The sequence below is a fragment of the Cherax quadricarinatus genome, chromosome 93 (assembly GCF_038502225.1).
Source record: "Cherax quadricarinatus isolate ZL_2023a chromosome 93, ASM3850222v1, whole genome shotgun sequence".
In the NCBI taxonomy this organism is placed as follows: domain Eukaryota; kingdom Metazoa; phylum Arthropoda; class Malacostraca; order Decapoda; family Parastacidae; genus Cherax; species Cherax quadricarinatus.
In genome coordinates, this window is record NC_091384.1 from 10,495,866 (window position 1) to 10,511,345 (window position 15,480).

Sequence of the window (15,480 nt, forward strand, 5' to 3'; positions counted from 1 at the left end):
TGAAGAAGTTTCTTGGCAAGTGGTTCAGCTATGTTATAGAAGCCACTATTCTGGTTGAAGTTGTCGGATATAGAAATAAGTGATGATTCCAGGATTCTTCGGTATTGAGTGTTGTCTTCTGTGGCGATAAGTCTTGAGTTTCTGTAGTTTATCAAGTGGTTGTGTGAATTACAGTGTTGTACGCAGGCATTCCTTGTGTCGTCAGACCTGCTTGCGTATTGGTGTTCTGAAATACGTGTTTGGAGGTCCCTTGATGTTTCGCCCACGTATAACTTGTTGCAGTCATTACAAGGGATTATGTATACCCCTGCAGAGGATGGAAGCTTGTCCTGCCTACTACTGGTGATGTCCTTGATGGTCGTGGTTGTGGAGGTAGATACTTGGAATGATGTTTTGGCAAAGATGTTGGAAACATGTTTGGCAATGGAGTTGGTGGGAAGGACTATGTATCTCTTCTCGGCAGTGTCACTTCATCAGAGACTGCAGACGATGGGCATTAAACATCTTCAACACACCCAGAGAAGACACTGCCGAGAAGAGATACATAGTCCTTCCCACCAACTCCATTGCCAAACATGTTTCCAACATCTTTGCCAAAACATCATTCCAAGTATCTACCTCCACAACCACGACCATCAAGGACATCACCAGTAGTAGGCAGGACAAGCCTCCATCCTCTGCAGGGGTATACATAATCCCTTGTAATGACTGCAACAAGTTATACGTGGGCGAAACATCAAGGGACCTCCAAACACGTATTTCAGAACACCAATACGCAAGCAGGTCTGATGACACAAGGAATGCCTGCGTACAACACCGTAATTCACACAACCACTTGATAAACTACAGAAACTCAAGACTTATCGCCACAGAAGACAACACTCAATACCGAAGAATCCTGGAATCATCACTTATTTCTATATCCGACAACTTCAACCAGAATAGTGGCTTCTATAACATAGCTGAACCACTTGCCAAGAAACTTCTTCATCGCTATCCCACATAAGAACACTGTAGAAGGTCTGCTCACAAACTTGTCCAGTCTCCTTTCCAAGCTACCCAAGTTTTTAAACTCTACAACCCAACTCGGTACATCATCAGATGCAGCATTCTTCACCTGACCTCAGCCGGACTATAAATACTCGCGTTCCTTCCACCCCAGGTAGTTCTGTTTGTGACTTGAAAAAGCCCACTGTGTGGGCGAAACGTAGTCAATAAAGGATCACATTATACTGCATTTGTGTTTATATTGCCACTTACCTTTATTGTGGAGTTGTTGATGAGTGATATGCCAGCAGCAGGGGAGATTCAGGAGTGTCTATTGCTTGGAAGGAGAATCCCCTACCAGAAGGACTTCAGGTACCAAGTTCTTTGGTGGGGTTACCTCCCTCCTTGGTTTTTTAATGCCACTAGGACCAGCTTGAGAGTCACTGGACCCCTGTTGCACAAAATAGCTGTCCAGAGAGCTCTGTTTCTCACGTGCCCTTAGGATTTCCCTAAAATGGGACACAAGAGTGTGATTGTACATGTTGCCAATGCGGCTTGCAACTTGGGTGACAGGATAAAATTCTTCGATAAATGCTTGCAACTTTGTAAACATTGAACACATTTCCCTAATCCTTGATGAAGTCATCTTCCTCTGTCTCTCTTCATCCTGCTCTGAAGAACATTCCTGAGATGTGATCTATTGCTGTTGCTGCTGAAGCTCTTACAGGTCTGCAGTGGTTAGTTCTTCCTCGTCGTTCTGCACCAACTCTTCCACATCCTCGTCACAAACCTCCAACCCCAAGGACTTCTCCAATGACACAATAGCTTCCACTACTGGCATAGCCTCCTGAGGGCTAGCCCCAAACCCTTCAACATCCCTCTACTCTACACATTCTGGCCACAGTTTCCTCTGAGCAGAGTTCAAGGTCCTCTTAGTCACTCCCTCCCAAGCCTTACCTATAAGGTTTACACAACTGAGGATATTGAAGTGATCTTTCCAAAACTCTCTTAGGGTCAGTTGAGTGTCTGAGGTCACTTCAAAGCACTTTTGAAACACTGCTTTTGTGTAGAGTTTTTTGAAGTTTGAAATGACTTACTGGTCCATGGGTTGGAGGAGAGGAGTTGTATTAGGAGGCAAAAATTTCACCTTAACGAAACCAAACCCCTGCAATTTCCTCTTGCAAGTCGTGAGGATGAGCAGGAGCATTGTCCATTACCAGAGGCACTTGAGTGGCAATTTCTTTTCCTGAAGGTATTTTGTCACAGTGGGGCCAAACACACCATAAAACCAGTCCAAGAAAAATACCCTAGTGACCCATGCCTTACTGTTTGATCTCCACAGCACACACAAATTACCCTTGATGATACTGTTTTTCCTGAACACTCTGGGAATTTCAGAGTGATACACTAATAAAGGCTTCACTTTGCAGTCACTAGCATTACTACACAACATTAATGTCAGTCTGTCTTTCATAGGCTTATTTCCTGGGAGTGCCTTTTCCTCCTGAGTAATGTAGGTCCTGTTTGGCATTTTCTTCCAAAACAGGCCTGTTTCGTCACAATTAAACACTTGTTCAGGTTTTAGGTTTCCAGTCTCTATATATTCCTTAAAGTCCTTCACATATTTTTCAGCCACATTTTTGTCTGAACTGGCTGCCTCACCATGCCTTAACACACTGTGTATGCCACCATGAATCTTAAATCTCTCAAACCAGCCTTTGCTGGCCTTAAATTCATCAGCAACAGCACTATTTTAAGGCATTTTCTTAATGAGATCATCATGCAACTTCCTTGCCTTTTGACAAATTATAGACTGAGAAACACTATCACCTGATAATTGTTTTTCGTTTATCCATACCAATAACAGTCTCTCTACCTCTTCAATTATTTGTGGTCTCTGTTTTGAAAACATACTTGAACCTTTTGCAACAACAGCTTCCTTGATTGCCTGTCTGTTTGCCAAGATAGTACTGATGGTTGAATGTGAGTTGTTGTATTGCCTTTCCAACGCAGCCATACGCACTCCACTCTCGTATTTTTCAATGACCTCCTTCATTTCCATCGTAATTCTCACCCTTTTTAACACAGGCTTGGCACTAGAAGCTTTCTTGGGACCCATGGTGGCTTATTTAGCGGTTACAAGCACTAGAAATAGTGGAATAATCCAAAATATATGGGAGGCACATATGGAAACCGACCGCAACAGCTTGTAAACAATGGCACACTGACTCTTGGAGTCTCCGGGCACATCAACACGTTCCAGACGAACGTCGTTGGTTAAGTTTTTTGCCGTTGGTTAAGGCATTTTTTCTGCGGCAAAAAGCGCTGTTAGACAAAATTGCTGTTACTTAATGCTGCCGTTAGTTGAGGGTCGACTGTATATTACTTGTGATAACTTATTACTACTAGCTAGGCGAAAAATTTCTTCTTGAGCAGTTGCTTTAACAAATGATTTAACCCGTAAACGGTCCAAACGTATATATACGTTCACTACATTTTTCTAAGTGTTATAAGATAAAAAAAAAAATTAGGGTCAGTACTTACCGAGATATGAGGCCGCAAAGTTGGCACTTGGCGATCACCTGGAGGCAACATGGAGTGCTGCCGCTTGCAGAAGTGTTGCCGATATATCTTTTTTTCCATTTTTCATAATATTTTATATAATTTTTATGTTCTGATAATTACAATTTATAATAGTTCTTGTCATTTCATAACCAATCTTTGTTCTGACACTAGTATTAGGTACAGAAATTATACTCACATTGTCACAAACACACTGACAGGTGGACATTTTCACCTGCCTGGAGGAGGAGGAGGAGGAGGAGGCGGAGGCAGTGGAGGCTGTGGCGGTGGTGGTGGCGGCGGCGGCGGTGGCTGCTGCTGCTGCTGCTGCTGCTGCTGCTGCTGCGGCTGCTGCTGCGGCTGCTGCTGCTGCTGCGGCTGCTGCTGCTGCTGCGGCTGCTGCTGGCTGACTGGCCATGCAGCTAGTCAGTCAGGCAGCCAGCCAGCCAGAATTGTTTCTCTTTACTTAGGGCATAGGTTACCTGGAGTTTACCTGGAGAGAGTTTCGGGGGTCAACGCCCCCGCGGCCCGGTCTGTGACCAGGCCTCCTGGTGGATCAGAGCCTGATCAACCAGGCTGTTGCTGCTGGCTGCACGCAAACCAACGTACGAGCCACAGCCCGGCTGATCAGGAACTGACTTTAGGTGCTTGTCCAGTGCCAGCTTAAAGACTGCCAGGGGTCTGTTGGTAATCCCCCTTATGTGTGCTGGGAGGCAGTTTAACAGTCTCGGGCCCCTGACACTTATTGTATGGTCTCTTAACGTGCTAGTGACACCCCTGCTTTTCATTGGGGGGATGGTGCATCGTCTGCCAAGTCTTTTGCTTTCGTAGTGAGTGATTTTCGTGTGCAAGTTCGGTACTAGTCCCTCTAGGATTTTCCAGGTGTATATAATCATGTATCTCTCCCTCCTGCATTCCAGGGAATACAGGTTTAGGAACCTCAAGCGCTCCCAGTAATTGAGGTGTTTTATCTCCGTTATGCGCGCCGTGAAAGTTCTCTGTACATTTTCTAGGTCGGCAATTTCACCTGCCTTGAAAGGTGCTGTTAGTGTGCAGCAATATTCCAGCCTAGATAGAACAAGTGACCTGAAGAGTGTCATCATGGGCTTGGCCTCCCTAGTTTTGAAGGTTCTCATTATCCATCCTGTCATTTTTCTAGCAGATGCGATTGATACAATGTTATGGTCCTTGAAGGTGAGATCCTCCGACATGATCACTCCCAGGTCTTTGACGTTGGTGTTTCGCTCTATTTTGTGGCCAGAATTTGTTTTGTACTCTGATGAAGATTTAATTTCCTCATGTTTACCATATCTGAGTAATTGAAATTTCTCATCGTTGAACTTCATATTGTTTTCTGCAGCCCACTGAAAGATTTGGTTGATGTCCGCCTGGAGCCTTGCAGTGTCTGCAATGGAAGACACTGTCATGTAGATTCGGGTGTCATCTGCAAAGGAAGACACGGTGCTGTGGCTGACATCCTTGTCTATGTCGGATATGAGGATGAGGAACAAGATGGGAGCGAGTACTGTGCCTTGTGGAACAGAGCTTTTCACCGTAGCTGCCTCGGACTTTACTCTGTTGACGACTACTCTCTGTGTTCTGTTAGTGAGGAAATTATAGATCCATCGACCGACTTTTCCTGTTATTCCTTTAGCATGCATTTTGTGCGCTATTACGCCATGGTCACACTTGTCGAAGGCTTTTGCAAAGTCTGTATATATTACATCTGCATTCTTTTTGTCTTCTAGTGCATTTAGGACCTTGTCGTAGTGATCCAATAGTTGAGACAGACAGGAGTGACCTGTTCTAAACCCATGTTGCCCTGGGTTGTGTAACTGATGGGTTTCTAGATGGGTGGTGATCTTGCTTCTTAGGACCCTTTCAAAGATTTTTATGATATGGGATGTTAGTGCTATTGGTCTGTAGTTCTTTGCTGTTGCTTTACTGCCCCCTTTGTGGAGTGGGGCTATGTCTGTTGTTTTTAGTAACTGTGGGACGACCCCCGTGTCCATGCTCCCTCTCCATAGGATGGAAAAGGCTCGTGATAGGGGCTTCTTGCAGTTCTTGATGAACACAGAGTTCCATGAGTCTGGCCCTGGGGCAGAGTGCATGGGCATGTCATTTATCGCCTGTTCGAAGTCATTTGGCGTCAGGATAACATCGGATAGGCTTGTGTTAATCAAATTTTGTGGCTCTCTCATAAAAAATTCATTTTGATCTTCGACTCTCAGTCTGGTTAGCGGCTTGCTAAAAACTGAGTCATACTGGGACTTGAGTAGCTCACTCATTTCCTTGCTGTCATCTGTGTAGGACCCATCTTGTTTAAGTAGGGGCCCAATACTGGACGTTGTTCTCGATTTTGATTTGGCATAGGAGAAGAAATACTTAAGGTTTCTTTCGATTTCATTTATGGCTTTTAGTTCTTCCCGCGATTCCTGACTCCTAAAGGATTCTTTTAGCTTAAGTTCAATGCTTGCTATTTCTCTGACCAGTGTCTCCCTACGCATTTCAGATATATTGACCTCTTTTAGCCGCTCTGTTATTCTTTTCCGTCGCCTGTAAAGGGAGCGCCTTTCTCTTTCTATTTTACATCTACTCCTCCTTTTTCTTAGAGGAATAAGCCTTGTGCAAACATCGAGTGCCACTGAGTTAATCTGTTCTAGGCATAAGTTGGGGTCTGTGTTGCTTAGTATATCTTCCCAGCTTATATCGGTTAGGAATTGGTTTACTTGGTCCCACTTTATGCTTTTGTTATTGAAGTTGAATTTGGTGAATGCTCCCTCATGACTAGTCTCATTATGTCGGTCTGGGGCTCCACGCATACATGTCTGAACCTCAATTATGTTGTGATCTGAGTATATTGTTTTTGATATGGTGACATTTCTTATCAGATCATCATTGTTAGTGAAGATGAGGTCTAGTGTATTCTCCAGTCTAGTAGGCTCTATTATTTGCTGGTTTAAATTGAATTTTGTGCAGAGATTTAAAAGCTCGTGTGAGTGTGAGTTTTCATCAGAGCTGCCTCCTGGTGTTATTACTGCAACAATATTATTTGCTATATTCCTCCATTTTAGGTGCCTTAAGTTGAAATCCCCCAGGAGCAAGATGTTGGGTGCAGGAGCTGGAAGATTTTCCAGACAGTGGTCAATTTTTAACAGCTGTTCCTGGAATTGCTGGGATGTTGCATCCGGAGGCTTGTAGACTACCACAATGACTAGGTTTTGGTTCTCGACCTTTACTGCTAAAACTTCCACTACATCATTTGAGGCATTAAGCAGTTCTGTGCAAACAAGTGACTCTGCAATGTACAGGCCAACCCCCCCCTTTTTCCTGTTCACTCTGTCACATCTGTATAGGTTGTAACCTGGGATCCATATTTCGTTGTCCAAGTGATCCTTTATGTGGGTCTCAGTGAAAGCCGCGAACATTGCCTTTGCCTCTGCAAGCAGTCCACAGATGAAAGGTATTTTGTTGTTTGTTGCTGGCTTTAGACCCTGTATATTTGCAAAGAAGAATGTTATCGGACTGGTGGTATTGTTGGTACTGGGGGGGGATTTTTTTTCCGGCATTAGTATCTGTATCTGTTGGTTTGGAGTGGAGACCATCGACTGTGGTTCCACTCCAGGAATGACTGGATTTGGTGTACGATTTCTGCCATTTCCTGCCAGTTTTTTTTCCTTCCTGGCACTAAAAAACCTCTCCCTCTTGAGTGGCTGTGGCTACCCAGGTTTTCCCATGGCCTGGATGTTTTGTATCTTTTTGTCCCCTTTAGATGGTATGCCTGGCAATTTAAGTTATAGCACAGTCTTTCCTGTACTGAAGAGGTACACATTTCAGGGTGAAAAAGCTTACAGGAAGGGAGTTTGCATTTTCCTGTTGTCATATGGGCATGGCATTTTCTAGGGTGGTCATAGTTGCACGTCCCATCTGTTTTTCCAGATTTCCCATGTCAGCAGATACCAAGTGCATAGTATGTGCACAGGCTTGGTTTCCGTTTGCCTTGGGTTTCTGTGACTGTATTCCCTGTTGGTGCATGTTTCCCTGTCTTACTTCTATCCTCCCTAGCACCAACAAAGGAGCTCCCACCAGTTGTTTTTGGTAATATATCCTCACTATTGCTAGTGGAGTCCTCTTGTTTGCTATTTCCTGCGGTATTTCTAGTTTGCAATATTGGTTTTATCTTATCTTTGACTATACTTGTTTCCCTACTATGGCTCCTGTCCCCTATGAGGTCATTTATATGTATTCCTTCCTGCGTATAGTTCCCGACTACCTGGACAAAATCTCCAGCTTCACCATTTCTGTCTCCCAGGACAGCATCTCCAGCTTCACCATTACTGTCTCCCAGGACAGCACCTCCAGCTTCACCATTACTGTCTCCCAGGACAGCACCTCCAGCTTCACCATTACTGTCTCCCAGGACAGCACCTCCAGCTTCACCATTACTGTCTCCCAGGACAGCACTATCAGCCCCACATTTACTGACTACCAGGACTTCATCTCCAGCCTTACAGTTTCTGACTACATGGCCAGTATCAAGGGCAGTACCATTCAGCACAGACTTTTTATGTTCCCATCTGTTGTAGAAAGCTTCCAGGTTGTCTATGAAAGCAGCTTTGATGTTGTCCTCTTTTAATACCCTTGTGATTTTAGTCCACAGATTTATCTCATTTGGGCATACCCAAAAACATTTCCCTGTTTTAACACTGCTTGTAGCTAGTTCTTGGATATCTGCACAAGGGGCGTGACACCAATTTCCACACAAATGACAATTTATCCATGTGGAAGCCCGTTTGTTTGACTGACCACAGACTACACACAGCTTCATAATGATTTGAATGGTTGATTTACTGCAATTCTACTAGCAACCTCTTGAATATTCTATTAATAACCTCCTTAAATGAAGCTCTAGCTATTTGTATTTCTGTTTCTAACTGTTTTTGTATATTGGACAGCTTACCGTGCACGTTCCTGATATATATTTAATGTTTGTGTTTATAAGGGCGCCTACAACCCCATCCGTTTACAGTCTGCTTTATTGTCCAACGAAACCGTTTGAAACCAGTCAAGGGTTCGGACCAGTCAAGGGTTCGGACCAGTCAAGGGTTCGGACCAGTCAAGGGTTCGGACCAGTCAAGGGTTCGGACCAGTCAAGGGTTCGGACCAGTCAAGGGTTCGGACCAGTCAAGGGTTCGGACCAGTCGATCTGATCTGATCAGTGGGTCGCTTATTTAAAACATACTGGTCGGTGATTTGGGCTAACACATGAAGGATCTACTGGAAATTATCTACCCGAGTAATATGTGATTTGATTGATACAAAAGTATAACTTGCGTGTTGAAGAAACCGGTGATTTCTGGCAGCTCCTACAATGACGAACGGTCGACCTCAACCCTTGTTTATCAATCGCTGTATCTAGCTTTTCTATTTTTTTTCCGTCTCCACCACAATAAATGCTATATTATCACTATAGTTGACTGGTGGAAATTTTGGAGGAAGGACACTTTTTCTGTAGTAATATTTGCTTCTGGTTGTGTATATTGCGACCGCTGGTAACTACAGGTTATATGAAATTCACAGTATACGTCTGGTATTTCAAGAAAAAAGAAACTAATGAAAGTCACTCCACTCCACTAAGTACCATTATAATACTGGTTAGTTGCTACTACAACACTGTATTCTGCTATTCACTGGTATCACTAGATTATAAGACATTCTGAAAGGGTGCTGCACAAATATTGCACATCGGTTATTATTGAGGTTTTTTTTATATTTCCTCGACCACTTGTGGCCACATCCACCTCAAAGCCGCTAAACTCAGGGTCAAAAATCACTTTCCTCTTAAAATGGGAGTGTTAATACTACATGACATCAGTGAATCCCAAGTGTTTGCTGTGCTGTTTGCTCTAGCTAGTGCTCATTTGAACTGGTGCTCCCACAAGGTACTAAGTGGTCCCAGATTTTTTTAATACCACACACACTGAGTGTTAGAACTCATTCTATGCTGACAAGGCATATCAGGCCAGTCGTGCCAAATTTGAAGGCGGGAAAAATAAAACATATATACGTTTGGGGCACTAGCGGTAAAAACGTATATACAGTGGAACCTCTACTTACGAGTTTAATCCGTTCCATGACCTTGCTCGCAACTGGATTTGCTCATTTGCAGAGTCAATTTTCCTCATTTAAATTAATTGAAATGCAATTAATCCATTCCAGTGGAATTCTGTACTTCAATAATTTTGCTAATATGAACTCTATGGCTTATTTATCTATCTCACTTCATCTAAAATGACATAATAAACAATATAAATAACATTCAAACCTGATATATACTCTAAAATGAATAAAATACAGTGAACCCTCGACCAACGCTATTAATCCGTTCCTGAGAGCTCATCGTTAGTCAAAATAATCGTTAGTCGAGTTAATTTTCCCCATAAGAAATAATGGAAATCAAATTAATCCGTTCCTGACACCCCAAAGTATTGAAAAAAAAAAAAGTTTTACCACATGAAATATTAATGTTAATACACACAAACTGAAGAAGACATGTACAATTACATGACACTTACTTTTATTGAAGATCTGGTGATGATTGATGGGATGGGAGGAGGGGAGAGTGTGGATGGTGTTAGTGTTTAGAAGGGGAATCCCCTTCCATTAGGACTTGAGGTGGCAAGTCCTTTTCTGTGGTTACTTCCCTTCTTTTAATGCCACTAGGACCAGCTTGAGAGTCACTGGACTTCTGTCGCACAACATATCTGTCCATAGAGGCCTGTACCTCTCGTTCCTTTATGACTTTCCTAAAGTGGTTCACAACATTGTCATTGTACAGGTTGCCAACACGGCTTGCAGTAGCTGTCTGAGGGTGATTTTCATCAAAAAAGGTTTGCACTTCAAGCCACATTGCACACATTTCCTTAATCTTTGAAGAAGACAATTTCTTCAATTTCTCTATCCCCTCCTTTGAAGTAGTTTCCTCAGGTCTGGCCTCTTGCTGTTGAAGATGATCTTGCAGCTCATCAGTGGTTAGTTCTTCATTGTCCTCCTCCACTAACTCTTCCACATCCTCCTCACTAACCTCCAACTGCAAGGACTTCCCCAATGCCACAATTGATTCCACAACTGGCATAGGCTTCTCAAAAATCCCCTTTGTCTACACATTCTGGCCACAGTTTTTTCCAAGCAGAGTTCAAGGTCCTCTTAGTCACTTCCTCCCAAGCCTTACCTATAATGTTTACACAATTGAGGATATTAAAGTGATCTCTCCAAAACTCTCTTAGAGTCAATTGAGTTTCTGAGGTCACTACAAAGCACCTTTCAAACATAGTTTTTGTGTAGATTTTTTTGAAGTTTGCAATGACCTGCTGGTCCATGGGCTGCAGGAGAGGAGTGGTATTAGGAGGCAGAAACTTGACCTTGATGAAGCTCATGTCCCCAGAAAGTCGCTCTGCCAAGTCTGAAGGATGACCAGGAGCATTGTCTAATACCAGGAGGCACTTAAGGTCCAATTTATTTTCCTGGAGGTAATTTTTCACAGTGGGGGCAAATGCATGGTGTAACCAGTCATAGAAAAAGTCCCTAGTGACCCATGCCTTACTGTTTGCCCTCCACAGCACACACAAATTAGCCTTGAGGACATTGTTTTGCCTGAACACTCTGGGAGTTTCTGAGTAATACACCAATAAAGGCTTCACTTTGCAATCACCACTAGCATTAGCACACATCAACAGAGTAAGCCTGTCTTTCATAGGCTTATGTCCTGGGAGTGCCTTTTCCTCCTGAGTAATGTAGGTCCTGCTTGGCATTTTCTTCCAAAACAGGCTTGTTTCATCACAATTAAACACTTGTTCAGGTTTCAATCTTCACTGTCTATGTACTCCTTGAATTCCTGCACATATTTTTCAGCTGCTTTTTGGTCCGAACTGGCAGCCTCACCATGCCTTATCACACTATGTATGCCACTACGATTCTTAAATCTCTCAAACCAACCTTTGCTGGCCTTAAATTCACTCACATCACCACTAGTTGCAGGCATTTTTTTAATTAAATCGTCATGCAACTTCCTAGCCTTTTCACATATGATCGCTTGAGAGATGCTATCTCCTGCTATCTGTTTCTCATTTATCCACACCAATAACAGTCTCAACACCTTCAAGTACTTGCGATCTCAGTTTCGAAAACATAGTTGCATCTTTGGCAAGAACAGCTTCCTTGATTGCCGTTTTCTTGGCCACAATAGTAGCGATGGTTGATTGGGGTTTCGTGTACAACCTGGCCAGGTCAGAGACATGCACTCCACTTTCATACTTAGCAATGATCTCTTTCTTCATATCCATAGTGATTCTCACCCTTTTTGCTGTAGGGTTGGCACTAGAAGCTTTCTTGGGGCCCATGGTGACTTATTTTGCAGGTGCAATCACTAAGTACGCTGTGATAATATGAAATGTTCTGATTGTATGTTTGGATGCGACCGCGGTGGCTGGCTTGTAAACACTGGCACCCACGGGACAAGTGAGGTGCGCTCAGGCCACATGTGGATGCGTCTCGAATGGAACGAATCTTGATAGTCGAGTTTTTTAGCGCTAGCCGAGGCAAAATTTTTGCGTTAAAATGTATTGCTAGTTGGATTTAACGTTATACAATGCCAGCGTTGGTCAAGGGTCCACTGTATATCATTCATGTGGTGGTATGGGCGGTGTCGGTGGTGGACGAGTTTGTCTGGAGACTGGGCAAAATACTTCATGAATGATTTAGCTAATATCATCTATATGGCTTGTTTATATATCACAGTTCATCTAATATGACATAACAAGCAATATGAATAACATAGAAACATGATATATACTCTAGAATGAATAAAATGTCATTATGTAACAGGTGGAGGCGGCCACAACCGCTCCCTCTTTGTGGTGGTAAACACTGCCATCTAGTGACGGCCTTTTGAAGCCATCTATTATAATTGTTATATGTAGTACATTATTATTATATATGTATTATTATTATACATATATTATTATTATTATTATTATTATTATTGTATTATATTATACTATTATTATTATATGTATTATTATTATACATATTATTATTATTATTATTATTAATATTATTATATAAATAATTTGTAATTTTTATTCACAAAAAATATAGGATTTACTGTTATTCCTTATTGCAATAATTGTATAACTATGTCAACCCATTCACGACTGAATATTGGAATGGACTGTGACGTCATTTGTTTACTCTGAAACAGCCAAGCAATGGACCATTTCCCCTAGGTTGAGCTCTATTTCAAGGTACTTTTTGTCATGAAAGCAATTAAAATCATAACTATTTCTGTAATATATCTTCCATTCTATCAAATGAGACCAAAAAAACGAGAATATAACCATAAAAACCATACAAAATTACCGCTAAGGGGTGGCTAATTGCTGAAAAGCGAACTCCATTATTTATGCTTAGATTTCTTTCATTTTTGGTGTATGTTAAGAAGCATCTTTCCATCATACATTGCCCAAGTTTCAATAAGATAGTCCAACAAACAATGAGATACAATTCCCGAGATCAAGAGCCCCTCACCAGTGTCAAGGAACCTGCCTTCAGGTCTGCTCGCTTGTGGAAATTTTGCTCGCGTATGGAAGCAAAAAATCGACCCATCGACTGCTCGTATTTGGAAAAACTCACATGTGGACATGCTCGGAAGTAGTGGTTCCACTGTATATTTATTTATTTGTTTATTTATTTATTTATTTATTTATATATCAATGTATTTAGTTCCTTTTGTGTTCAACTTCTTAACATTATGTTAGTCAAGAAGGCTTGAGCCTCCATTATTATTTCTGATGACCCATATGGGTTTAGGGGTTCACAACAATGATAGTTACCAGCCAGTAGTAAGGTGTGTGACGAGGACAACCTTGGATGAGGTAGCTTCTCTCTGTTGGGAACACACTAGACGAGCTTCTGTGTTCCCGTAGTTCACCTTTGCTCGTTCACCTGTACCTGTGGACCAGTTTTAATGATCATTTTTATTGTTATTACTCATTTTGTTATTGACATTATGAGATTATTATAATTATTTATTATTGTTATTATTATTATTACTTTTTTAATTATTACCAGTACAGTAGGGCCCTGACTTAGGAGGTTGTGAGTTTTGAAGGTTTGCATTTACAGTTGTCATTTTTAACTCAGTTTCTCATTAAAAAGTGACTTGCACTTCTGACAGAAGGAATTACGTCTGCCGGTGGAATAGTGTTTGGCAAGTCGGTGCTTTGTCTGGTAGCTGGAAGTAAATATTCTACAGATCCCTTGTTTACCCTCACCTCCACACGTTCGCCATATTTTTTTGAGAGTATACCTTGGGGAAACAGTTATGCGTCATGAGTAGAAATGGAAGAGTAGTGGTGAAGACTCCCACTTGCAACGCTAAAGGAAATACATGATGTTTGAGATGATGTATGTGCAGTTAAATAAACGTGTATTGGAGGTGAAAATTGGACTGAAATATCTTGTGGGAGAAAACTGAAATTTGATGTGAATACTGGAATGCATTAATTTGTTTGATGTTATTTTTCATATGAAAATAAGTTTCAGGTAATGAAGGACTGAATTACAACGAATTTTGGGAACTCGTAACATGTAAGTTGGGGCCCTACTGTACATAATTATTATTATTATTATTATTGTTTTTATGTCTTGCATAGAAGCATTTATTATTATTTTTATTATTAATACTTTTAACATACCAGCCACCTCCTCCTTAGGTAGGGTGGCTCCAAAAAAAAAAATTACCATAATTTAGTCGATGACTGTCTTACCAAAGTGTGTATCCATAACAATTCAAAAAATTATTACAATTTTGAAGTCATAATTTTTGAAATGTCATACTATGACGACTTGGCAGTTGTTAGATGGACGAACGTACCGTCTTCGCTGTCGTCTTGAGTGATGCCAGGCGGTGTGGGCTGCGCTCTGGAGTTATGTGAGTGGTGTAGTCTTAGAGTGGTGTTGTGGTGTGCCAGGGAGTACGAGGCACCGCGGTCTAGTGCGTGCCAGCGACGATGGTTGCTAACCCATGATGGGAACTCGCATCCACTGTAGCTTCCCACTGCGAAGTTTCAAACAGCGGTGAATATAATTCCAAGATAGTTTTTTTGGGGGGGATGGTGAGAACGTAACTCTGTTTATCCCATGTGTTCTTCAGTCCATGTAATCTATTTTGATTTAAATTTTCTGAGCTGTGAAGAACATAAGACTATTCTTCTCTTATGTCCTTAAGTTTGTGTACACATTTGACTTTTTGTGTATGAAAAACATAATGAACTAGGGTGATTTTTTGAAGGTATTAAGAGCATGGTTTTAGTGTTCTGATATGTTTTGCACTTCACAGAATCTAGTTTAATTTTTTTGTGTATGTGTCAAGAACATAAAAAAACCACCTTAATCCTTTCACTGTCCAGACCCCCGATCTGAAACTTGTCCACACTGCCCAAAAATTTTCAAAAAATTTTTTTTTCTTATGAAATGGTAGAGAATCCTTTTCTGAAGGAAATAACGCAAAAGGTAAAAAGGCACGAAATTTGATGGAAAATTGATGAAATTATGCTTTTGTGAATTTTACTGTGTCAGCAATATTTACGTATCAGCAATTTTGCCCACTTTGAGTCCTATTTTAGGCCAGTTATGTTTTTCCAGTTGACCAAATTCTTAGCTATTTTACTAGTATGTCTTCCATTTTATCGACTGAACACAAGAAATTGCCCAGTCAACTATTTTAACTACCCAATAAAGTGATCAGAAATTGGTAATTTGGCCAATTTCACACAAAGTTCAAAATATTCCAGTTTCAAAATAAAGTCCAGAATAAACAATGCCAGTATTCTTGGCACTAAAATAACATTTCCTCTGTTCATTAGTTATATT

General features: G+C 41.5%; 1 protein-coding gene and 1 long non-coding RNA gene across 4 annotated transcripts in view; one reads left to right on the forward strand and one right to left on the reverse strand.

Moving 5' to 3' along the window:
- The window catches only part of LOC138855414 (uncharacterized), a 358,079-nt gene that overhangs the window by 67,608 nt on the left and 274,991 nt on the right, over positions 1–15,480 (forward strand). The gene's annotated exons all lie outside the window — the stretch shown is intronic.
- The window catches only part of LOC128703383 (uncharacterized), a 112,261-nt gene that overhangs the window by 25,129 nt on the left and 71,652 nt on the right, over positions 1–15,480 (reverse strand). For all 3 annotated transcript variants that reach the window (XM_053798012.2, XM_053798013.2, XM_053798011.2), the window contains 2 exons: positions 14,483–14,665; positions 13,440–13,557 (listed from right to left, as the gene is read on the reverse strand). In XM_053798012.2, coding sequence (XP_053653987.1) covers positions 13,440–13,557; positions 14,483–14,665 — 301 coding nt within the window. The remainder of the gene's footprint in view (positions 1–13,439; positions 13,558–14,482; positions 14,666–15,480) is intronic.